Source organism: Lithobates pipiens, unplaced genomic scaffold, assembly GCF_037356315.1.
Source record: "Lithobates pipiens isolate NorthernLeopardFrog02 unplaced genomic scaffold, aLitPip1_a1.2 Scaffold_1, whole genome shotgun sequence".
Taxonomy (NCBI): Eukaryota; Metazoa; Chordata; class Amphibia; order Anura; family Ranidae; genus Lithobates; species Lithobates pipiens.
The window spans coordinates 212,592,806-212,619,382 of record NW_027507685.1 but is presented as its reverse complement, the minus strand read 5'-3'; the positions used below and the strand labels follow the sequence as shown (position 1 = coordinate 212,619,382).

The following is a 26,577-nucleotide window of genomic DNA, read 5'->3' as shown; positions in this document are numbered from 1 at the left end:
GCAATTCCACATATAACCATGGCATGTGTGAGCAATATATCATTTAGTGACAACTTTTTGTAAACATTTTTTTTTTTTGTCATTATTCAATCCCTTAGGACAAAAAAATAAATATTCAATGGGCTCAACATACCCATCAGCAATTTCCTTGGGGTGTCTACTTTCCAAAATGGGGTCATTTGGGGGGGGGGGTTTGTACTGCCCTGCCATTTTAGCACCTCAAGAAATGAGATAGGCAGTCATAAATTAAAAGCTGTGTAAATTCCAGAAAATGTACTCTAGTTTGTAGACGCTATAACTTTTGCGCAAACCAAAAAATATACGCTTATTGACATTTTTTTTACTAAAGACATGTGGCTGAATAAATTTTGCCCTCAATGTATGACTAAAATTTAGTTTATTCGATTTTTCTTATAACAAAAAGAAGAAAATATCATTTTTTTTCAAAATTTTCACTCTTTTTCCATTTATATCGCAAAAAAAAAATCGCAGAGGCAATCAAATACCATCAAAAGAAAGCTCTATTTGTGGGAAGAAAAGGACGCAAATTTCGTTTGGGTGCAATATTGCATGACCGCGCAATTACCAGTTAAAGCAGTGCAGTGCGAAATTGGAAAAAGACCTCAAGTCCTTAAGGTGTTTATTGGTCCGACACTTAATTGTGTTTCACTTTAAACAAATTTTGCACATTTATGCATATATATTTGAATGCACTATTTCTGAGATGACTCTAGAGGTACAATTTTTGAAGTTCTTTATTCTTTTGTTTAGTATATATATATATATCATTCATTTTGGGATTCTGTGGTTAGCGCAGTTCTTCTTTTTTTCCTTCTGTTTATTTGTGTATTTTTGGTATACATCAGAATTGCAGCTTCCGATCAGTGTTTCTATTCCGTAGCGCAGTTTTTTTCCCTCTTTTTTTCCTGTACTCATTGATGACCCTCTGCTGCATGTGCAGCCACTGCAGCATGGCCAACGTTGAGTTCTACCTGGTGGGCAGATCACAGATTAGGCGGTTCTTGATCAGGTTAAATTCCTTTTGGAGGTCAGCCAGCTGAGCACTGGCATTATATGACCGGCAGATATGCACACAGACTTTCCTGGCCTGCCTCAGGACATCCTGTAAACCCAGGTACCTGCCTAAGAACTGCTGCATCACCAAGTTAATGACGTGAGCCAAACAGGGAACATGGGTGAGGTGTCCCTGTCGGAGGGCAGAGAGGAGTTTGGTGCCATTGTCCAAACCACCATTCCTGGCTTAAGCTGGCATGGCGTCAACCACCTCTGATCCTGCCCCTGCAGAGCTGACAGAATCTCTTCCCTAGTGTGGCTTCTGTCCCCCAAGCACACCAGCTCAAGCACTGCATGGCATCTTTTTGCCTGCGTACTTGCGTAGCCCCTTGAATGCCTATGGAGCACCGCTGGTTCCAAGGACAGAGCACAGGAAGAGGCCATGGAGGAAGAAGAAGAGGAAGGGGTGGAGAAGAAAGGTGTGTCAGAATCACCAGTAGTAGCATTTTGGAGGTGTGGTGGCAGAACAACCTCCAACACAACTGCACCTTGTCCTGCATCCTTCCCAGCTGCCAGCAGAGTGACCCAATGTGCCGTGAAAGATAGGTAATGTCCCTGTCCATGCCTGCTGGACCATGAGTCAGTGGTAATATGCACCTTACCGCTGACCGTCCTGTCCAGTGAGGCAAAGACATTGCTTTCCACATGCCGGTAGATAGCCAGAATTGTCTTCCATGAGAAAAAGTGGCGTTTGGGAACCTGCCACTGAGGAACCGCACATTCCACAAACTCACGGAAGAGGGCAGAGTCTACCAACTGAAAAGGCATCAGTTGAAGTGCTAGCAATTTAGCCAAGCTAGCATTCAACCCCTGGGCATGTGGATGGCTATGACTTCTTTCGGCGGTGCAGCAGAAGGTGCAGGGAAATTTGTCTGGTACAATCTGACATCGGTGTACCGATAGCAGATTGCCCACAAGTACTTGGCTGTGACACACCTAATTCTAGACCTTCATTCCTCTCTGTGCAGGTTTCAGAGAGGACTGAAGGTATAGTGGGGTTGGAGATCCCAGCTGATGAGGAGCAAGGTGAAGTCTGCTTTGTTCTTTGGTGTGGGTCTTTTAGGTATGCTTGCCAATGAACTGCACGGCAGGTCGACATATGTCTGGTCAAGCATGTGGTGCCCAAACTGGTGATGTTTTGGCCACCCAAGATACGCTTGAGACATATGTTGCAAATAGCAGCGGTGCGATCTGATGCACTCGTCTCAAAAAAGGCCCACACCAAAGAACTTTTGGAATAACAGAGCGGAGCTCTACGGTGTGATGCAGTCGCTGTGCTGCCCTTAAGCTGGCCCCTAAAGGGCATCATGTCTCCTTGGAGATGTGCCTCCTCCTCTCTCCTATCAGAAGTCAGTGACCTCATCATTCCCTCCCTCCTCATCACTGGAGCAAACCTGGCAGTATGCTGCAGCTGGGGGAACATGACTGCCAGATTGTTGTCCTTCTTGTGCACCCCCTCTCTCTGGGCTCACGTTACTGCCTTCCTCTAGCTGGGTATCATCATCAGAGCCTTCAAAACGCTGGGCATCCTCCTGGAGCATGTACCCAACACTGTGGTCAAACAGTTCGGGGGACTCCTCAGGAGGACATGGTGGGGCTAGGGAAGGAGTGACTGATGCCAATGAAATGAGGGCAGATGCTGCGTTGGCAGCTACTCTGCCAGACAAAGTACCCTGAGCCTTGATAAGAGAGGATGAGGACGGCTTGGTCATCCACTCTACCAAGTCTTCGGCATGTTGCGGCTCAACCCGGCCAGCTGCTGAAAGTATGGCCAAGTATGTGGGTCATAGTGCATGCTTGGCCAGTCATCAGCCAGCAATGCACTACAATGGCGCAGTGAATTATGGGCCGTGACACGCCACTCGAATTTGGCACGAACAGCATATACCGTTTGCAATTTGACGAACAACCAAACAGGCGATGTTCGAGTCGCACATGGGTACGACTCGAACTCGAAGCCCATTCCTAGTGTCAACAAATGTCTGCCACTTGATGTATGTATGCACATCGATTCAAATACAGTAATGCCGCATACACAAGACTGGATTTTCTGGCAGACTAGGTCAGACAGTCTTCCCGACGGACTTTCAGCGGACTTCCGAATGAACGGACTTGGCCACGCACAATCACACCAAAGTCTGATGGATTTGACCATGATGACGTACGACCGGACTAGAATAAGGAAGTTCATAGCCAGTAGCCAATAGCTGCCCTAGCGTCGGTTATCATCCGTCGGACTAGCATACAGACGAACAGATTTTTCAACCGGACTCAAGTCTATCAGAAAAATTTGTAACATGTTCTAAATCTAAAGTCCGTCTGATTTTTTCGACAGCAACGGTCAGATGAAGCCCACACACGATCGAATTGTCCGCCAGATTTGTTCGTCTGACCTTTGCTGTTGAAAGTCCGACCGTGTGTACGCAGCATTAGAGAGTTTGATGAACTCATTAAGGGTTTCAGCTTGTTGAAAAAACACACTAATTGATGGTATCTCCACTTCACAGCCTCAATGTCAGATCTGGAAGGGAGGCTAACATTCCATGTGGGGAAAATTTAACACATGTTGTGTCAACGTCTCTCCCCCATGCTCCCAGAGATCACATCTCCTCTCCCAGGGGGAACCATGGGTACCCCTCCAGTAAGGTCAGAAGGGGTATCTGAGGGGCATAGTCCCCTAGTTGGTTTAATTTGTCCCACATCAACAAGGTGTTCTGAGTTAAGGGTGACGTCCATTTTGATTGGCCCCTGTCTGCACTCGGTATCCAATGAACTCCCGCCAGCTTCCTACCTGCCATTATCTGTTCTAGAGGGACCCATATTTTATTCAATGAGTCTTGGCACCAATTTAAAATCCACACCAAAGACATTGCCCTATAATATAAGGCTACATCTGGTAGTCCCATTCCTCCTTCAGATTTACCTCTACGTAAAATATCATGGGCCAGTCTGGGACGTTTGTCATTCCATACAAACAATATAAAAGCATTCTATAGAGTTTTAAAAAAGCTCTGTGGAAGTATAATTGGCATTGTGTGTAGAATATAAATTTTAGGCAATATACTCATCTTTATGGCACTAACCCTTCCATACCATGTTAAGAACCGGCCCTTCCATTTCTACAGATCCCCTATTATCTCCGTCATTAGGGAGCCATAGTTCAGATCATACAAACGTTTTGGATCTGACGTAACGTGTTCCCAAATAAACCACAGAATTTTTATTCCAAATAAAGGGATAACATTTTTGCAAGATCATTGTCATTGCTGAAGGGACATGGCTAGGTAAAAGTACCGACTTCTCAAAATGTATTTTTGAAATCAGATAAAATTTCAAATTTAGATACCTATGTTATCAAGGCCGATAATGATGTCTGAGGGGAAGAAAGGTAAAATAAAAAGTCATCGGCATATGCTGAGACTTTCTGTTTGACAGGTCCGATACCAGGTCATGTCCCCAGGGTTTGACAGGTCCGATACCAGGCCATGTCCCCAGGATTTCAGTACTTTTACTTACTTTACAAAGAAAGGGCTCCAATGTCATGGAGAACAATAGCGGTAACAATGGACACCCTGGTCTCATGCTGTTGCGTATTTGAAAATAATCCGACAGTGTGCCATTCACCTTCGCTCTCGGGGATGCATATAATGTCGATACCCAGCCCATCATATGCTCACCCAGACCCATCCCCCTCAATACCTCAGTCATAAGTACCCAGTTCACCCTGTCAAACGCCTTTTTGGCATCCATTGACAATGTCACTCTCAGGGCTTTATTAGGGACGTGTTGCATCCAATGGGGAATGTGTAAAGCCCGAATGGTGTTATCGATGGCCTCACGGCCCTTCATAAAGCCCATCTGATCAGAGTGAACTAGCTTCACTATATGGTCCTGTAATCTAAGGGCCAAGATTTTAGCTAAAAGCTTAGTATTAGAGTTTAACGGGGAGATAGGTCTGTAGTTGGCACAATGTTGGGGGTCCTTCCCTGACTTAGGGAGTACCGTCATATACGCCAATAGGGCTTCTGGGGGTAGTGGATGAGATGCGTTAATCGAATTAAAATAACTACATAATGGGACCCCTAATCTGGAAATAAATTTCTTGTAATAGGAGTTCGTAAAGCCATCCGGCTCTGGACTTTCACCTATTCACAGCGTCGATATTGCTTTGTTTATTTCATTAATAGAGATTGGTCTGTCTATTTCCTTTAAAGCGGAGGTCCTAAAGTGGACCTTCCACTCATTGGAATCCTCCCCCCCTCCGGCGCCACAATTGGTACCTTTCAGGGGGGAGGGGGGTGCAGGTACCTGTACAGTACAGGTATCTGCACCCACTTCCGGGATAGCTCTCTGCGGAAAGGGGCGTGGATTACGCCCCTTTCCGAAAGTCCCCCGCTGCCTGCTGGGAAACACACAGATCCCAGAGGCAGCAGGTCCATCCTTATTGCGCAGCGCGACCTGCGCATGCGCAGTAGGGAACCGGGAAATGAAGCTGAAAGGCTCTACTTCCTGATTCCCATACCGAAGATGGCGGCGGCAGCACCCGAGAGACGATCGAGAGATCGGCTTCGGGTGCCGACATCGCGGGCGCGCTGGACAGGTAAGTGTCACTATTTTAAAAGTCAGCAGCTGCAGTATTTGTAGCTGCTGGCTTTTTAAAAAAAAAAAAAAACGCGGACTCCCAGCGGACTCCCGCTTTAAGTAATAATCTTCTTAATGAAAAATTACACAAATTTTTCACCCACAGATGGACACCCCACAGGCTCAGGGAGAATCACTTCATCTTTTCTCGACTATTCTGTGAGCTTAGCTTGGTAGATGTGTGGAGGGACAGGTATCAAGATGGGAGATGTTACTCATGCTACTCTGCCATGCACAAAGCGCTATCTCGCATTGACCTTTGTTTGTGCAAATCCTTAGCTATGCTCAAGTTTACCCTGATCGAATATGTCCCTCGAAGCATTTTTGACCACCCTCTCCTACGAGTTGGTTTCTGTGTCGGGCATTCCTGGGGAAAGATTATGGAAAGTAAACCCTTTTTGGTTACAATTGTTCCCTGCTGAGAATCCCCTGCCTAGGGCAATCACTACCTTTCTTAGGGGTTCAGCGGGTCCAGGCATCGTCTGGGATGCCCTTAAGGTGCATCTTTGGGGCCTTATTATCAAACAAATCTCACACTAGGGATTGGGAGACTCTGGTGTCTGCTGAGGCTAGAAAGGCCGAGGAACACAACTTAGCTTAGCCCTCACCAGAATCTGAATGTAGTTGGCTGACGGCCCAGTCCCTATACCAACAAGTCGTTACTATGGCTGCAGAAAAGAAACAGCGATATTTAGAGGAGAAAAAAATACCAGACTCTATTGGCAGTGATCTCTCGGGTACAACGGGCAAAGTCACAGATTGATGCCCTTCAAACCCTGGCCGAGGCAATCGTTCATGGCTCGGATCAGGTGGCATTGGTGTTTAGGACATATTTTGAGGATATGTATGACTTCAAGGTCTCTTCCACATATATGGACCTAGCAGCCTTCTTAGATCAGTGTCCTCTCCCAGCTCTATCTGTGGGTGGTCCTAAGAAGTTAAACGCTCCTATCACACTGGAAGAACTCACTGAAGCTTCTATAGCCAATAGTAAATCCCCATGTATGGATGGTCTCCCAGCTGAGATCAACAAGTGGTATAGTGAATCACTCCTTCCTCCCCTGTTAGATACCTTAAATGCTGCTGTGTGATCTGAAAACCTCCCACAATCCATGAATGAGGCTGTCATAGTGGTCATAGTGGCAAGAATCCATTGCAACCTGCCTTGTATAGGTCCATTTCACTTATAAACTCGGACATGAAACTTCTTCCTAGGGTTCCAGCCATGAGATTGGCAGAGGTAGTCTCAGGTTTGTTGCATTTGGCTCAATCTGGTTTCATACCGGCCAGATCTACTGCACTCAACATATGTCGCTTATTGCTGAATATCCAGCTGCCAGTGGATAATCCTGGAAATAGGTCGGTGTTCTCCCTCAGCGCTGCCAAAGCTATTGACAGCATCGAGTGGAAATACCTGTGGGCGGTGCTGAAAAAATTTCAAGTTGGGGAATCTTTTTCTGCCTGAGTACAGCTGCTGTAGGCGGCTCCTCGGTTCAGAATACGAGTCAATGAGATATTATCTAAATAATATAATGGGATAAGATAAGATATGGGATATTATCTGAAGTGTTTCCTTTGCATAAGGGCACTAGACAGGGGTGCCCTGCTTTTAGCCCTGGCGCTGGAAACATTGGCAGCTTTGGTTAATGGGGTTTCGTCAGGGGGAGAGGGAGGACAAAATCTCCATCTACGCCAATGACACTTTGATATACCTGGGGGATACAGTTATGCGACTTATAGAGAGGCTTGGGTGGTACTCTGGATTTACCATCAACTGGCATAAATCTTCCCTCCTCTTATTAGACCCCCTAGAATCCCCTTTACCAGACTCTGCAGCGCAGGTGGAGATAGTATGTTCCTTTAGATACTTGGGTATTGAAGTGACTGGGGACCCTAGAGACTATATCCCCTTGAATCTGAAACCTATTCTTCAAAAATGTAAACTTAGGGGGGCGGAGCCGGCGAGCGAGGAGTATCGCCGCGTGAGAAGACAGCTCCTTGCCACACAGATCTTTCGGACCTTCTCACAGCAACAAAGGGCACAAAACAACGGAGTTTTCGCTAGCCTGCGGTCCGGGGATATCCATAGAGTACGCAGAGAAGGAGAAAAGAGGGTAAAGCTCCTGTTAAGATGACGGACTTCTTTACACAGGCCGGCCGCTGGAACCGCCAAGATGGAGCTGGTGGCGTGCAGGGCTTTCCCTCTACACACAGCCAGAAAGCTAAAATGAGATGGGAAATGGACAACAATCCCCAGAAACGGTCCAACCAAGTGCAGGCAGGATCACAATCTTCCTCTAACTCTAACAACCCTGTTAAAGCCAAGCAGAGAATGATACAGCACACCTCTGTAGATAATACATAGTAGGTGAGGTTGAAAAAAGACACAAGTACATCAAGTCCAACCTATGTAAATAATGAGGACACATGCAATGTACTGGATGACACACTAGAGTTCCATGGTGCCATAGCTTCTTTCCCCACAAATAATCAGCCTGTCATGGACTCTACACTAAAAGAAATGCTAGTGTCCCTCAGAAGTGCTATTCACACAGACATGCTGCAGCTTATGAAACACTGCAAGTCAGAGGTTTCTAAAGTCAGTGATATAGTGACCCACATAGAAAGTAAAATGGGGGAATTCACTGAAACTTAAACTTTTTAACAACATGGTTAATGCGCATAATGAACATGAGGAAGACAGTGTGGCTCAAAACAAAAGTCGCCAACTTCCAGATGGAACAACATTAAAATAAGAGGTACACCTGGAATGGTTAAAACGACAGAATTAATGGCTGTATTAAGCAATATAATGAAAGAGGCCCTCCCTGATTTGCCTTTGGAAGAGCTGGTCATAGACCGCATACAATACCATTGCCAGGATTCACTATTATAGGGTTAAGGAAAAATTGATGTACATCACAAGATGAGCTGAACACCTCCCAGATTGCATGCAAGGGTTATCATTCTTCACTGACCTTTCCGCGGACACCATGCAAAGGAGACGCAACCTCATGACCATAGCCAAACCACTCAGAAACCATACCATTGGAATTATCCTGTCAACCTAATAATTACCAAAGGGGAATAAGAATTCCAGGTAACTACATTACAGGAGAGGTTACGGTTACTGGAAAAGTGGAAAATCCTAACCCGAGAAGCAGAGGAGCACCAAACTTCACAGGAATACCCTCTGACATTTACGACATGATTACAAGTCAGAATAAGCACATAATGCCCTATTATCATTGCTCAAATTTGTTACTTACAAACCCCGGAATTAGCAGGTTAACTCCCTGCTCAGATTTCAAAAGTAATTGCGAATGTTTAAAGTGTCCTTAGTTCCACGCATATTTTATATTATTTGCGTATTTGTTCTTCAGACTGTTATTTTCTTTTCCAGTTTCAACAAGTTTTGCAAGCTCTACATGCAAAAAACGACGAACCTCTCTTTCAAGCCACAAATCTCCTATATACTACCTAAGAGACGCGAGGATCCACATACCAACAGCTAAAGAATCTCAACGTCAGCAAGATCATCAGCCAGGGCCGTCTTTAAGGCAGGGCAAAAGGGGAAGCTGCCCTGGGCCCTGTCATTGTTGTGGGACCCAAAGCAGCTGCCTCATACTTGCCAACTATCCCAGTTTAAATTCCCTTGTCCCTTGAAGTTTTAGTCCCATGCTATGTCCTGATATCTCAGTGTGAAGTGCTGCTACTAATGCTGCCCAGCTCTGCCCTATTGTTGTGTACAGATGACTCACCTGCAGACCCTGTGTTTACATGTAAATAACCGTCATTCATATGTAAATAGCAGCACAATTCATATGTAAATAGCTGAGGCCAGCGGCATTGATATGTAAATAAAGGTGGCATTCACATGTATATCATGCCCCCCTGCAATGGGGAGAAGATGTGCTGTAACCTATAGCAACCAATGAGCAGTATTACTGTACAGTAATCTCTAGCAACCAATCAACAAGCAGAAATCATGTGCTGTAACCTCTAGCAACTAATCAGTGAGCCTTAATGTGTGCTGTAACCTCTAGCAACCAGTCAGTAAGCAGTACTGATATGCTGTAACCTCTGGCAAACAATCGCTGCCTGATCTGATACAGTAAACTGATTTTAAGTCTAACTGCTATTTATTGTATGTCTCAGAGAAGGGGAAGAGCAAAATTGCATGGGGGAGGGGGGCCCCAAGGAAATTTTTGCCCTGGGTCCAATCAATATTAAAGACGGCCCTGTCATCAGCAGGGTAAGACAAACGCTGTTTAACTAATGCCGCGTACACACGAGCGGATTGTATGGCGTTCTTAGTCCGTCATACAATCCGACGGACAATCCGTCGTAGTTTCCACTGAACGGACTTGACCACACACGGATACACAAACAGTCCGTCGAAAGCTTGCGCGATGACGTGTACAGCGCGTACGACGGGACTAGAAATAGGAAGTCCAAGACACAGCAAAGCACCCTTCCGTCGTGTAAATCCTTTCTGGGCATGCGCCATTCTTAGTCCGTCGAACTAGCATACTGACGACCGTATTGTCCGCTGAAACCAAAGTACGACGGACAGATTTTTGGAAAAACCGAAATTCTTAGTACTCCGGACTGCACGCTGAAAAAGTCCGCTGAAGCCCACACACGAGCGGATTGTCCGCTGAAATGTGTTTCAACGGACTAAGTACGTCAAACAGTTTGACCGTGTGTACGCGGCATAAGGGTCATTAAATACAATAATCCCACACAAAGGGGGCAAGCACTTAGTTCACAATGTCATTCAAAATAACATCCCTGAATGTCAATGGACTAAATAGCCCACAAAAAAGACACATGCTATGGAGAGAAGCATGCACCCAAAATTCCAATGTACTTTGCATCCAAGAGACTCACTTTAAAGAACAGAACCACTCAAACTTATCTCATAGCCAATACCCCCATACCTACATTGCTAATGCTCTAAAATTAGGAGTGGCTATCCTAATCAGACACACAGTGGCATTTAAGCATATCTCAAGCCAATGTGACAAAGAAGGCAGATATGTCATACTAACTTGTGAGATTAACAACGTAGCATATACCATAATTAACGCGTATGTACGCATATTTACTAAACTCCAGACAGATAAGCTTCCTGAATAAGCTATAGAAAAAGGCAAAATGACAAAGCTCTGGACATGTTATCTTATGCGGCGACTTAATCGCTATATCCAACCATCAAATGGACATATCTAACATTACAAATAAAAAGGGATTTACAGTGGCCCTAACCAACTTTTCAAAGTCAGCAAATCTATACAATGTATGGAGATGCCACCGCTCCATGGAGAGGGACTTTGCGTTCTTTTCCCAGGTCCATCTTTCATACTCAAGAATAGAATTGTTTTTACTGGACAAGTTTCTATTACAGAAAACCTCAGAATCAGACTTAGGAAGCATTACATTACATACTTTTCACAGACCCAGGAACGTCAACAGACATTACAAACTCATTATCTGAATACTTTAGTAAGAACGACACTGAGGATGTAAATCCGTTTGTCCTACTAATTAAAAAGATTGTCATATTAAAGAGGAGAAGGAGGCAGCATATGGACACCATTTTAAACAGCATTTATAGTTTAGAATCCCGAAATAAAAAAACACCCTCAACGAATACAAGCAACAAACTAGCAAAAGTGCAAAATGACCTTCATGCTTTACTACTCTCACAACATGCATGCAATATTTACAAACTCAAAGCCAACTTCTACACTCAATAAAGCAGGTCAATTATTGACCAATTCTACAAGCTGACAGTGATTACATTGCCCAAACCAGGGAGGGAGCCAGATAAAGCACAGCATTTCAGACCTATATCACTTCTGAATGTTGATCTAAAAATATATGCCAAACTTCTGGCCAATAGGATAGCATGCCTACTCCCCTCATTAATAAAACCAGACCAGGTGGGATTTGTGGCAGGTATGCAGGCTACAGATGCCACAAGAAGAATACTAAACATAATTCACTCAACAACAATAACCAGCCTTCCATTCTCTTATCATTGGATGCTGAGAAAGCCTTTGACAGGATCCATTGGGGCTACCTCTCAAAGGTTCTCTCAAAATTTGGGTTTACAGGCCAAATGTTCTCAGCATTAACATCTCTGCATTCTAGGCCCTTGGCACATGTGTTCACTGAAGGCTTATTCTCCAAACAATTCTCCATCACAAATGGGACGAGACAGGGGGGCCAATTGTCACCCCTGATTTTCGCCCTCATGATGGAGCCTCTAGCCGAAAAAATTAGAACCCATCCTCGCATTAAGGGAATTTGCTTAGGAAAGAAACTACACATGAAACCCGCTATTTGCAGATAATGTCATTCTGTCACTTTCCAATCCAGCTCTTTCTCTTAAAGCAGTCCATGAGGTGCAAGAAATGTTCCATGCTGTTTTCTATTACAAGGTAAATGCTTCCAAATCCAGCATATTAAACATAGCAGTCGACACCGATATGACAACTCAGATCCAAAATGTACTACCATATGCATGGGCCGATGGTTCTATTCAATACTTAGGTATCATACTGACTAACCCTCTCTCACAATACAAAAACTATTTTAAACCTCTGTTCACCAGCTTCAAAAAGGAAATGAACAGGCTCAAGAAATGTTATCTCTTTTGGTTGGGTAGACTAGCTGCCTGCAAAATGCTTCTGCTCCCCAAACTGCTGTATTTTTTCAGAGCACTCCCAATCCAACTTCCGTCCTCATTCAACAACAATATGCAACAATCCTTATCCAAGTTTATTTGGGAAGGAAAAAAGCAAGATGCACACACAACAGTCTTACCAAACACAGGAAAATATGGGGTATGGGTGTCCCAGACATTAAGGATTACCACATAGCGGCAATTTTTTAAAACATTTTTAAATTCTGGTTCAATTCCCCCGAACAGAAACAGTGGTGTGAAGCAGAACAAGCCCAAGTAGAACAAGACGACATTAAAAATCTATTACTCTCCACAACTCTAGCCAATCAGAAACATTACAAGCAGCACCCAACTATAGCGGCTACCCTACGTGCATGGGAATTTTTTGTATATAATAGAAACACCCAAGTTAAACATAAAAATGTGCCCATCCCAATAACAGCACTCTCATTCAACTAGCAAAATGTATGAAGAATACCTCCAACCTCTGCTGGAGGGAATGCGGGCAGGTGGGCAATTTGGCTCACATGCTCTGGTTGGGCACTTCTCTACATAGCTTTTGGGCAGCTATAGCAAGATTGATTGCAAAAGTAATAGGAATCCTCAATAAACGTAAAGCTGAGCAAACCCTATTAAGCATTGATATGGATATATATCCACCTCCCTGCCGCACGTTAGTAATGCACATTTTAGACGCAGCACGGCTGGTAATTGCATGTAAGTGGAAGTCCGCGATTTCCCCGTCACTAAGGGAAGTACTGAGCCTAATGGATGAATACTATGCATATGAGAAATCCATTGCTCTTAAAGATGGTAGCAAATATCGATTTGCAAAACGTTGGTCATTGTGGGAAGAATTCTATGGAAAACACAAAATAAAATAGAAAGAGAGATCCTACTCCTAAGGATAATCGAACGGTAACTCTTTACTCGATACACATACACACCCTATAGAACTTGCAAGTAATTAGTATTTCTTAATTTGTCGATTAGTTGAAATTAAATAGAAACAACCAATTAGCTACAATTCATAAGAGGTGCGAGACGGAAGTTGAAATATAAGTGAAAGAAAATATGTCTCATTTCAACTGCAGTAGGATGGTATATAAATGTATGGATGATACTGTGAGCTTTATGTACTAGCAAATGTTTATTAAGAAGAAATTACAGTTGGAATAATAATAATAATAATAATAATAATACGTTTAACTACATTGTTAATGAGCCTGTAGAACTCCAATATTTGTATGTTAATATTCTTTATTTTTGAAAATCAATAAAAAATATTTTGGAAAAAAAAAAGTAAACTTAAATGTGCCAGTTGGGGACCGTGGGGTGGACAGGGGGGCAGTGGGATAGACAGGGGGACAGTGGGATAGACAGGAGGACAGTGGGATAGACAGGAGGACAGTGGGATGGACAGGGGGACCGTGGGATGCACAGGGGGACCGTGGGATGGACAGAGGGACCGTGGGATGGACAGGGGGACAGTGGGATGAACAAAGGGACAGTGGGATGGACAGAGGGACAGTGGGATGGACAAAGGGACAGTGGGATGGACAGGGGGACAGTGGGATGGACAGGGGGACAGTTCAAATTAGCCCATCCTACCTATAGCAACCCACACTATCAACACCACACCAAAGTGGCCCATTCTATCTCAACATTCCAAATCAGTCCATCATATCTAAGGCACCCCAAAGTGGACCAACCTAACCACAGCACCCCAAAGAATCCCACACCAGTGGGATGCACAGGGGGAGGCAGTGGGGTGGAGGAGGGCTGCAGAGTGGTCAGGGGGGCTGCAGAGTAGTCAGGGGGACAGTGGGATGGACAGGGGGACCATGGGATAGACAGGGGGACAGTGGGATGCACAGAGGGACAGTGGGATGGACAGAGGGACAGTGGGATGGACAGAGGGACAGTGGGATGGACAGGGGGACCGTGGGATGGACAGGGGGACAGTGGGATGGACAGGGGGACAGTGGGTTGGACAGAGGGATATTGGGATGAACAGAGGGACAGTGGGATGGACAGAGGGATATTGGGATGAACAGAGGGACAGTGGGATGGACAGGGGGACAGTGGAATGGACAGGGGGACAGTGGAATGGACAGGGGGACCATGGGATGGACGGGGGACAGTTGGATGGACAGGGGGACAGTGGGATGGACAGAGGGATAGTGGGATGGACAGGGTGGCAGTGGGATGGACAGAGGGACAGTGGGATGGACAGAGGGACAGTGGGATGGACAGAAGGACAGTGGGATAGACAGAGGGACAGTGGGATGGACAGGGGGACAGTGGGATGGACAGGGGGACAGTAGAATAGACAGGGGGACAGTGGGATGGACAGGAGGACAGTGGGATGGACAGGAGGACAGTGGGATGGACAGGGGCACAGTGGGGTGGACAAGGGGACACGGGACAGTGGTGCTCAGTGATGGACTGTACATACCTCTCTCCTGCTGTCCCGTTCTGTAAGCTGTGCATTGCACTTGCTCCCTGTTTACTGGCTGCTCCTTCTGCTGGGCTCCTGCAAGAGCTTTGCAATGACAGGGGCGAGAGGGTCAGGGCAACCGCTGCTTTGCTCTGCATGCAGAGAGGGGCCGAGGGAGCTGGAACTAGGGGGCAGAGCTGAGGTGGACAGAGGATCGCTAAAAACGTGTTGCACTCTGAGGCGCGCTGCTCAGTGCATGGCAGCACTGGGTAAGCCTTGCTCAGCCGACTTCACTGGTTGCTAGACACGAGGCGTGGCAGCCCTAGCAACCAGTTAGTTCAGCTGAGCGAGGCAATGTTTATCAGGAACCCCAATAATTTTTCAGGTCTAGAGGAACCCTTACTAAAACCAATTCATTAGGGGTCAATAGAACAATGCCCCTTATACTGGTGGCCAATAGGAAGAATGTTCCCCTTAAAATGGTGCTGAGAATGCCACCCTTAAAGACAGCTAAAAATGGTGCTTGATGGGTATACAACTTCAATGAATTGACACTCGTTGAAAAGAATTAAAGTTTTACCTCTATTTCTTCCATAAGGTAAAGACATTATGAAGTCAAGGACAGCATTTCTTTTATAGAGTCCTAATCCCATGCCAAACAAAATCTTTAGTTACCTGTCCCCAGGCGGAGCCCATGAGCTGGAATGTTTCATTGAACATATTGAGAAGTCTCAGAAACCTCATATCTTCATACTCAAACCTGCTTCCAAATACTACAGAACAGATGACATTGGACACAGACTGGACCAGGCGATTGGTGGGATTTGTCGGTGATTCTAAAAGAAAAGATGTATTGGCAGTAAGAAGTTTAGATGCATTGGCACAACAAGTTAGTGCAGGGGTTTAAAGTGGTTGTAAACCTCAAACCTTAGACATGAAATATGAACAAAGCATAGCCTTCTTAGTACCATAGTGTGTACTTGTCACTATTCAGAGCACTAACTGTCATTTGCATCTGCTGCCTTTTGAGAAGTTTTGTTGACACCAAGAGGTGTCAACAAAACTTCTGGCAAATATCTCCTAAACCGTGTAGGTTTAGGAGATATTTCTTGGACCTACAGGTAAGCCTTAATCTAGGCTTACCTGTAGGTCAAAGTGTGTTGTAAGGGTTTTCAACCACTTTAACAGGGGCATGTAATTACATTTTTTGATGCAATGCTTTGCAGCAGGGATCATTCCTGCACTCCAACTAGAGTATATGGGAGAGGTTGCAGTGTTGTGGCACAAGCACCAGTGCCTAAGGCCCTATTTTTTAGCCTCTGTTTAACAGGGACATGTAATACAATTTTTGATGCAATGCTTTGCAGCAGGGCTCATTCCTGCACTCCAACTAGAGTATCTGGGAGAGGTTGTAGTGTCGTGGCACCAGCAACCAGTGTCTAAGGCCCAATTTTTCAGCCCCTGTTTAACAGGGGCGTGTAATTACAATTCTTGATATAATATTTCACAGCAGGGCCCGTTCCTGCACCCACGAGAGTAACTATGAGGACTTATAGTGTTGTGGCACCACCACCACAACCACCAAAGGCCCACTTTTTCTACCACTGTTCAACAATGACATGTAATTACAATTCTTGATATAATCGTTCACAGCAGGGCGCTCCAGCGCCCACCATGAGTCACTTTGAGGGCTTACAGTGTTGTGGCAACACCAACACCTTAGGCATCCATTTCTGCAGAGCATATAGGGCAGGCCCCTACTTTCAAACATCCAACTCACAGACGTCTCCTACTGGCAAATGGAAGGAGACAACAGGAAGTGAGATGAAAAAAGACAGACGGCAAAAAAAAATTATACAGGGGTGATAACCCTTCCCATGTTTTCCTAAAAGCTTAAAAATTGATTTTTTGACTGGAGCTACACTTTCAAAATGTACCAGTTCAAAATTACAAACAGATTCTACTTAACACAACAAACCTACACAGTCCCTGTCTTGTTTGCACCGCCTGTATACGGCTGTTCTGAGTATATAGGGCCCTGGGGCCACACGCCTTTCTTTTTTTTAATTTGGGTACGGGGTTCCCCTTGAATATCGGTACAAGACTCAAAGGGGCTGGTAATTGGCAGGGGGGCTACCCATGACATTTTTCTCAATGATTTTCATCCATATTGCCGAAACCAGATATTACATTAAAACCGCAAGCAGTTTTAAATGACTTTTTTTCCGTTAAATGTCATTTTGTGCAGGGGCTGTTCTAAACATGGGAAACATGTGCCACTTCACAGGCATACTATAGACACCCGCCAGACACGATATTTAAAGGAATATTTCACTTTTTTTTTCCACTTTAAAAATTGGGCATTAGGCAGTGGTGGTGCCACAACACTGTAACCCCTTACAGTTACGCTTGTTGGATGCAGGAATGGGTCCTGCTATGAAATCTTATATCAAGAATTGTAATTATATGCCCCTGTTAAACAGGGACCTTAGGCAGTGGGTGGTGGTGGTGCCACAATACTGTAACCCCTCACAGATACTATTGTTGGGCTCAGGAATGGGCCCTGCTGTGAAATATTTGATCAAAAATTGTAATTACATGCCCATGTTAAACAAAGGCAGAAAAATTGTGACTTAGGCAGTGATAGTGGTTCCCTAAACCAAAAATATTGTTGGAGGCAAGCATCATCAAGATTGAGTAGGAATAGGATAGTAACACAGCATAGGCAGTCTACAAGGGATCCCACATCCATAGAAAAATCAATCAGTTACATCAGCATCAGGTGCTTGACAGCTGCTACTGATCCAAGACTGATTCATTTTTATGAATGTGAGACCATCAACGGAGTCTGTGGACAGGCGCACTCTATCATCCATTACAACCCCTCCAGCAGAACTGAATGTGCATTCAAAAAGAACGCTGGATGCAGGACAGGCCAGTAACTCAATTGCATATTGAGGAAGTTCTGGCCAGTGGTCCATCCTTAAGACCTAGTAACCCAATGGCTGGTCTCTTGGAAAGGTCTCCGAGTCAGCTCTTGCCCCAAGATATTCCTGCACTGTGTAATGCAGACACTGGTGAAGGTTACTTGAACCGATCAGACCTTGGCATTGAGGACTAAAAAATTGTCTAAAGGCATCGGTCACCCGGGCACTTATTCCACCGCTCTTCCTCTGACTGAACAAAGCCTCAGCAACACGTTGTCCAGCACCAGGAAATTGTAATCTCCCAGGGTCTGGAAATGTATTGCACAAACCTTTCTTCATGGCCTTCCGGAAGATGTTTCATCCTCTGCTCCCTCTGCAAAGGCAGAATGAGTTCTGCAACCTTTCCCTTGCAACGTGGATCAAGAAGGGTTACCAGCCAGTAATGATCCCTCTCCTTGATACCACAAATCATTGGGTCCTTTCGCAAGCTTTGCAGAATCAGGGAGGCCATGCAGCATAAGTTTGCAGACGCATTTGATTGTAAGTCCTCTGGGTCACTGAGGATGACGTTGTCAGGAACTACCTCCTCCCAACCACGTACAACTCCTTGGGTTTCTGGGGAATGAAAACCATCCCTTGAAGACTGCTACTGAGTGTTATCCTCTACATCCATGCTGACACATTCTTCTTCCTGTGTGTTTGGCGGGCCCACAGGAATGCTCTCTGGATAAAGGGTGCCTTGAGAGGTAAGGAAGTCCTCCACTTTCCCCCGCTGTTCTGCCTCAAGTGCTCTGTCCATTATTCCAGCATGTGCTCCAACAGGCAAGAGAGACAGTATCACTGATGCATGCATTGTCTCTGCTCACCAGCCTCGTGGCCTCCCCAAATGGTGACAGGACAGTGCATGCATCCTTGATCAGTAGCCACCGGCGTGACGAAAAAAAGCGAAGCTCCCCTGACACTGTTCTGGTGCCATACTTACACAGGTATTCGCTGATGGCCCTCTGCTGCATGTGCAGCTGCTACAGCATTGCCAACTTTGAGTTCCACCTGGTGGGCATGTCACAAATGAGGCGGTTGGTGGGCCTGTTGCATTCCCTTTGAATGGCAGCCAGCCGAGCACTGGAATTGTATGACCGGCGGAAATGATCACAGACTTTTCTGGCATGCCTCAGGAGATCCTGTAAGCCTGGGTACCTCCTCAAGTACCACTGCACCACCAAATTGAGGATGTGTGCCAAACATGGGACATGGGTCAAGTGTCCCTGTCTGGGGGCAGAAAGAAGGTTGGTACCATTGTCGCATACAACCATTCCTGGCTGTAGCTGGTGTGGCGTCAACCACCTCTGAGCCTGCCCATGCAGAGCTAACAGAATCTCTGCCCCAGTGTGGCTCCTGTCCCCTAAGCAGACCAACTCAAGCACCGCATGGCACTCTTTTCTGAGTGCTTGCATAGGCCCTTGACTGCTTACGGAGCACCGCTGGTTCAGAGGAGAAATCTGAAGAAGAGGCTATAGAGGAAGAAGAAGAGGAGGGGGTGGAGTAGAGAGCTGTGGCAGAATGACTGCTAGCATTTTGGACGCGTGGTGGCAGAACAAGCTCCAACAATACTGAACCCTGTCCTGCCTCCTTCCCAGCTGCCAGACCCATTGTGCCGTGAGGGAAAGGTATCATCCCTGCCCATGCCTGCTAGACCATGAGTCAGTGGTAATATGCACCTTACTGCTGACCGCCCTGTCCAACGAGGCCAAAACATTGCCTTTCACATGCTGGTAGAGAGCCGGAATGGCCTTTTGTTAAAAGAAATGGCGTTTTGGAACCTGCCACTTAGGTACAGCACATTCCATAAATTCACGAAAGGAGGCAGTGTCTACCAGCTGAAAAGGCAGCAGTTGCAGTGCTAGCAATTTGGCCAAGCTAGCATTCAGACACTGAGCATGTGGATGGCTAGGGACCGAATTACTTTTTATGGTTTAGCAACTGGGCTAGGGGAATTTGCCTGCTAAAATCAGATGGAGGTGTACTGATTGGCTGCAAGTATTTGGGACACCTATTGCTATACCTTCATTCCTCTCAGTGCCGGCTTTTGAGAGGACTGGAGGTATAGTGGGGTTGGAGATCCCAGATGAGGAGCAAGGAGAAGTCCGCCTTTTTCTTTGATGTGGGTCTTTTAAGTGCTGTTACTAACAGACTGCATGGCAGGTCCTCGTATGTCTGGTCAAGCATGTGGTGCCCAAGCGGCTGCTGTTCTGGCCATGCTAGATCCGCTTCAGACATAAATAGTAGGCTATGGCGCTAAACCCAATGTGTATCTAGCCTATAATGGTTTATCTATAAGGATATATACAAAGTTAATAATATGATACAAATCTATGTTCTATAGATTTGTATCATATTATTAACTTTGTATATATCCTTATAGATAAACCATTATAGGCTAGACACACATTGGGTTTAGCGCCATAGCCTACTATTTATATCTTTCATATTTAACCCCCCTCCCCCACCCATTTTTAGGGGGTGGAGGATCTAGGCAAAGGCAGCTCTAACCCCTGTAAATTTCACGTTTAATAATCCACAGTTATATTTACATTTTCAATTCTTTATTTGTTCTCAACTTTCACCTATTTCAGTCACTCACGGGGTGGGTAGTCCGTAGCACGATTTTATCTATTTATCCGCTTCAGACATAGGTTGCAAACAGCAACGGTGTGATCTGCTGCACATGTGTCAAAAAAGGCCACGCCAAGGAACTCAAAATCAGCGGGGAGTCAGCAGCGCTCTGCACCTGCGGAGCTCTGCTGTGTGATGCTGCCCCCTAGAGGAAATCCTGTCTTGTTGGAGTTGTGCCTCCTCCTCCTCTCTTCTATCAGACACCCAAGTAGAGTCAGTGACCTCACCATCCCCTCCCTCCCCGTCACTGGAGAAAAATTGGCAGTATGCTGCGCCTGGGGGAACCTGACTGCCAGTTTCTTAGCCTTCTTGGGCACCCCCTCTCTCTAGGCTCACGTTACTACCTTCCTCAACCTGGGAACCAACATTGGAGCCTTCTAATCACTGCACATCCTCCATCAGCATGTACCTGACACTGTGGTCGAATAGTTCTGGGGAATCCTGCGTGCATGATGGTGGGGCTATGGAAGGAGTGACTGTGGACAAGGAGCCCGTGTAATAGGCCACTTTGGCAGCTGCATTGGAAGGCAAACTACTCTGAGCCTGGGTGACAGAGGATGAGGAGGATGAGGACAGCTTTGTTATCCACTCTACCAACTCTTCTGCATGTTCTGGCTCAGTAACATGGCCATCAGCAGAAAAAAAGGACAAGCGTGCCCCATGGCCATCTGCAGAGGATGCACCATGTGCATGACCAGCACTGTTGACTGTAGACACAGAGCCTGCTTGCTCCCTTTTAGTGGCCTGTGAGCGCCTGCCTCTTCTTGGTGGCCTTCTGGACATGATGTACATTTTGTTTGGCAACACCACACTGCACTGTATTGTGTAGAATGTAGATCTAGGCTATACTGACTGGATGCAGAGTATATATATATATATATATTAGACTGACTGTATATATATATATATATATATATATATATATATATATATATATATATATATATATATATATATGTATATATATATATATATATATATGTATATATATATATATATATATATGTATATATGTTGGAAGGCTGGCCGTAGGCCAGCCTGTATTTGTGGGAGGAGTCGGAGACTATATAACCCTCCTCCTCTGTCAGGGCCAGGGTTGGGGTTTTCTAGGTTGCCATTTCTGGGTGGTGGGGGGTACGTTAGGGCCTGCTTTGTACTCCTCCCTTTTTCCCCTCTGCTACATCAGGCTAGCGTGCAGCCCAACCGGTTCCCGTGGCACTCATGCTAGGGAGGGAAGGGGGGGCCCGCTTGCTTTTCTCAGTCTCCCCTCAGTGCCGTGTGGCCAGCGTGCGCCCAGCACGCTTTTCGCGGCTCTCATGCCGGGGGGCATGGGCGTTCATCTGGCCATCCGTCCTCCTTTCCAAATCTCCCCACAGCTCCGTGGGGCTGGCGCGCAGCCCGCCCGTTGTTCCCGGCGCTCATGCCGGGGGAACGGGGGGGGTTTCATCCGGCCATCCATCCGCCTGCTATCATATCCCCATAGCTCCGTGGGGCTGGCATGCGGCCCGCCCGCTCTTCCTGGCGCTCAGGCCGGGGGAGTGGGGGGGGGGCGTTCGGCCATCCTTCCACCTTGCCATGTCCCCAGTCAGTTCCCAGCTCCACCTGGGCGCGCTCATGCCGGAGGCAGCGGGATGCGTCCTTCCTTCCTGGTGCATGGCTGCACTCTCCCTGCCCGCCCACTCCCCATGCGTCCAGCTCCACGAGGGGGCTGGCCACCCGCCTCCTCTGTCCCCAGGCTCCTGGCACTCCACGCAGGTGACCCCGGCAAGTCTCTGGTGCATGTGTGTGTGTGTGTGTGTGGGGGGGGGGGGTGACCGGCCGCCGGCTCTGCTCCCCACACATCTGAAAGGGGGGGGGGGGGGCGCCTGCCTAGTTGTTCGGTCGCACGCCAGATCCTCTCCCCTTGTTTTATATGGGGGGGATTGGTCGATGTTCCATATGTGCATCGATCTTCACCATCCGCACGCCTGGTGGGTCCCGGTGCTCACTGAGGGGGGATGGGTGGTTGCTCACCTGTCGTTCCTTTTTTCCTTCTCAGTTTACTTGTTCTCATATTCTTTGGTAGCGTTCTGTCAGCGTTTTGGTCACAGCGTTTGGTCCAGCATTTCAGTCGCACCGTTCTGCTCAGCATTTTATCAACAAGCATGTGGTAAATACCAGTCCAATTCTCCCCTTCTGGGTTCCCCCGCTGGTCATTTTCGCTTCAGCGATTGGTTCAATAGGAAGCTAATTCCTATGGGGTCACTCGTGCAGACCCCATTCCAAGCTACTCTGCCTGCGTGCACATAGACAGACAGCTTAGCTTGGTTCTGCCCCTCACTCCATCACAAGCTGCATCATGTTTTCATTGATGCTGCTTTAGTCATTGCTTTTCTGTCATAGCGTCCTGCCAGCGGTTTCTGTCATAGCGTTCTGCCAGCGTTTCCGTCACTGCGTTCTGCCAGCGTTTTCTGTCATAACGTTCTGCCAGCGTTTTCTGTCATAGCGTTCTGCCAGCGTTTTCTGTCATAGCGTTCTGCCAGCGTTTTTTCTGTCATAGCGTTCTGCCAGCGTTTTTCTGTCATAGTGTTCTGCCAGCGTATTTCTGTCATAGCGTTCTGCCAGCGTATTTCTGTCACAGCGTTCTGCCTGCGCATTTCTGTCACAGCATTCTGCCTGCGATTTTCTGTCACAGCGTTCTGCCTGTGATTTTCTGTCACAGCGGTCTGCCTGCGATTTTCTGTCACAGCGTTCTGCCTGCGATTTTCTGTCACAAGCGTTCTGCCTGCGATTTTCTGTCACAAGCGTTCTGCCTGCGATTTTCTGTCACAACGTTCGGCCCAGCATTTCTGTCACAACAGTCGGCCCAGCATTTCTGTCACAACAGTCAGCCCAGCATTTCTGTCACAACAGTCGGCCCAGCATTTCTGTCACAACGTCCGGCCCAGCATTTCTGTGACAGCGTTCTGCCCAGCATTTCTGTCTCAGCGTTCTGCCCAGCATTTCTGTCACAGCGTTCTGCCCAGCATTTCTGTCACAGCGTTCTGCCCAGCTTTTCTGTCACAGCGTTCTGCCCAGCTATTTCTGTCACAGCGTTCTGCCCAGCTGTTTCTGTCACAGCGTTCTGCCCAGCTGTTTCTGTCACAGCGTTCTGCCCAGCTGTTTCTGTCACAGCGTTCTGCCCAGCTGTTTCTGTCACAGCGTTCTGCCCAGCTGTTTCTGTCACAGCGTTCTGCCCAGCTGTTTCTGTCACAGCGTTCTGCCCAGCTGTTTCTGTCACAGCGTTCTGCCCAGCTGTTTCTGTCACAGCGTTCTGCCCAGTTGTTTCTGTCACAGCGTTCTGCCCAGCATTTTCTGCCCAGCATTTTCTGTCACAACATTCGGCCCAGCATTTTCTGTCACAACGTTCGGCCCAGCATTTCTGTCATAGCGTTCTATCCAGCATTTCTGTCACAGCGTTCTGTCCAGGTTTCGGTCATAGCATTCAGTCCAGTTTCTGTCACAGCATTCTGTTCAGCATTTTCTGTCATAGCGTTCTGCCCAGCATTTTCTGTCATAGCGTTCTGCCCAGCATTTTCTGTCATAGCGTTCGGTCCAGCATTTCTGTCACATCGTTCGGTCCAGCATTTTCTGCCACAACGTTCGGCCCTGCATTTCTGTCATAGCATTCGATCTAGCTTTCCTGTCATAGCGTTCTGTCCAGGTTTCAGTCATAGCATTTAGTCCAGTTTTTCTGTCATAACGTTCGGCCCAGCATTTTTCTGTCATAACGTTCGGCCCAGCATTTTCTGTCGTAACGTTCGGCCCAGCATTTTCTGTCATAAACGTTCGGCCCAGCATTTTCTGTCATAAATGTTCGGCCCAGCAATTCTGTCATAGCGATTGGTCCAGCATTCTAGGTTACAGCATTCTTTCCAGCTTTCCTGTCATAGCATTTTGTCCAGGTTCGGTCACAGCATTTAGTCTAGCTTTTCCGTCATAGCATTCGGTCCAGTATTTCCGTCATAGCGCTCTGTCCAGTATTTCCATCATAGCGCTCTGTCCAGCATGGCGGTCATAGTGGTTTGCCCCTGGAGTTCTGTCATAGCGTTCTGCCAGCATGTCTGTCATAGCGTTCTGCCCCGGGATTTCAGTCATCGTTCTACCCAGGTTAACTTTTAGTATTTCTGTCATGGCATTGTCGTGACATTTTTTCTGTCAGTATTTCTGTCATAGCGTTTCTGCTCAGCGGTTCTGTCATGGTGTTTCAACCTCTGTGTTGGCTTTAGAGTTCTCAGAAGGGCGTTGTTCACTTATGACATACTCTGGTAGGTTTGTCTGCATTGATTGTCATGTCTCATCGTATCTGTGTTCATGTTTGTACCGGGGTCAGTTAGCTAGGGCTCGCACATCGGGATCTGTCACGTCTACAGGTCCATACGGGCTGAGGTTACGTTATTAATGATTGTTGACCACAATCTTCTCGCCTGTATACCATACGTCATACGATGCATGTTCATTCACCACACCTGTACGTCTACCCACCACGGTCTGTGGGTACTCTAGGCCTGAGTTTCTGTTAATTACCTGTCTCTGCGCTGCAGGTTACTCGGGTTAACTCACTATTTCTCAACTCACACACGGGGGGGGGGGGGGGGGTTCATCATTAGGGTCATTCATGCGCTGTGGTCTTGACTTTTCTGCCATGTTCTCATTCTTAGGTAGGCAGAGGGGCGTTGTTGTTCTCATGTCTGGTTGTCTGTCTTTCTTTCTAGTTGCGTTTTCAGGTGGGCCGTCTTGGCATCCATACCAATATCAACCATGCCTGCACTCACGTACAGATGTCTTTTCGCCACTGGGCGCACCCTCAGGTTGGAAGCAGACGTCAATTTTCTTTAGTGGACATAGAGGCCCTGGTTACCGCCCTGGGATTCATACTCTCAGGGTGTGTCCAAGCCACGGTCCTTAGGTGGTAGGTTGGGCGACGTCGTCACCATTCTGGATTCCTGTCTCAGCTCAGATCTCTTGTCTAGGAGGTTGCCTGGAGTACTGCTCAGGGACGTCGGTCCAGTCATCTTTGCTCCTCCCCGGTTTGTTCCAGGTGGGGAGGGGGGTGCTTTAGTCACTTTGGGCATGGCTGGTTCATGCTATGGGACTTATTCCCGTGGGTTGGAGTCTGTTTCTCCTTCCTCGGTTCAGGATTCGGTCTCGGTTGGGAGGTCTCGGGCAGTAGCATGACCTGCTCGCATCCGGTGGGACCAGTTTGTCTTGGTGTCGCCATGTTGATGATGCTTGCCATGGCATCTACTCCATCACATCCATCAGGCAGCCAGGTTTCCTCTCCTATCACTGGTATTTTTGCCACTCACCCTCTCACATCCTCTTACCAGGTATGGGAAGGGGTGTTTTCACGGTGCTTCTTCTGGTGTCTGTTGCAGGGGTTCTTCGGGTCAGCCCTTGCTCTCTTTTCCCCACGTATCCTCTCATTCATAGCAGTTCATTCTCATGTCCGGGTCACCTTGGGCATCAGGCTCATCCTATCCTTCACGGGACGTTCAATTGGGTTTGCGTAGCTTGCAGGCTCTAAGGAGGTTCCTTCTCATCTCCAGGTCTGGAGTCGGTGGGTTCTACTCTCACAGCGGATACTTACCGGTTACTTACGGTTGGCGTTTGGGCATACGTCATTTTAGGGATGGGATCTCTACCTTCCCTCTCCCACCTAAACTTGTGTCTTTTTGCCCTCTTTTCAGGCATACTGACCATCCAGGCCATGGCACACCTCAGGCCTTGTTTCTTAAGTAATATTGCATTTCCCACTTGAAGACTCCGATTACAAGTTGGAAGGCTGGCCGTAGGCCAGCCTGTATTTGTGGGAGGAGTCGGAGACTATATAACCCTCCTCCTCTGTCAGGGCCAGGGTTGGGGTTTTCTAGGTGCCCACCCACCCGTTTCCCCCAGGTTATTCACTCATACTCATAGTATTTTTCTTATTCTTACATTCAGGGTATGCCCTCTTTTCAGGCATACTGACCATCCAGGCCATGGCACACCTCAGGCCTTGTTTCTTAAGTAATATTGCATTTCCCACTTGAAGACTCCGATTACAAATATATATATTGTGGCAGCACGCAGGTAAAATCACCTGGTTGTATTCAGGATGGGAAATATGT

The 26,577-nt window shown here is 46.8% G+C and overlaps 1 protein-coding gene across 1 annotated transcript in view; it reads right to left on the bottom strand.

The window, feature by feature from the left end:
• The window catches only part of LOC143982808 (cytochrome P450 2G1-like), a 102,651-nt gene that overhangs the window by 35,833 nt on the left and 40,241 nt on the right, over positions 1 to 26,577 (bottom strand). The window contains exon 4 of the mRNA XM_077481827.1: positions 15,525 to 15,685. Coding sequence (XP_077337953.1) covers positions 15,525 to 15,685 — 161 coding nt within the window. The remainder of the gene's footprint in view (positions 1 to 15,524; positions 15,686 to 26,577) is intronic.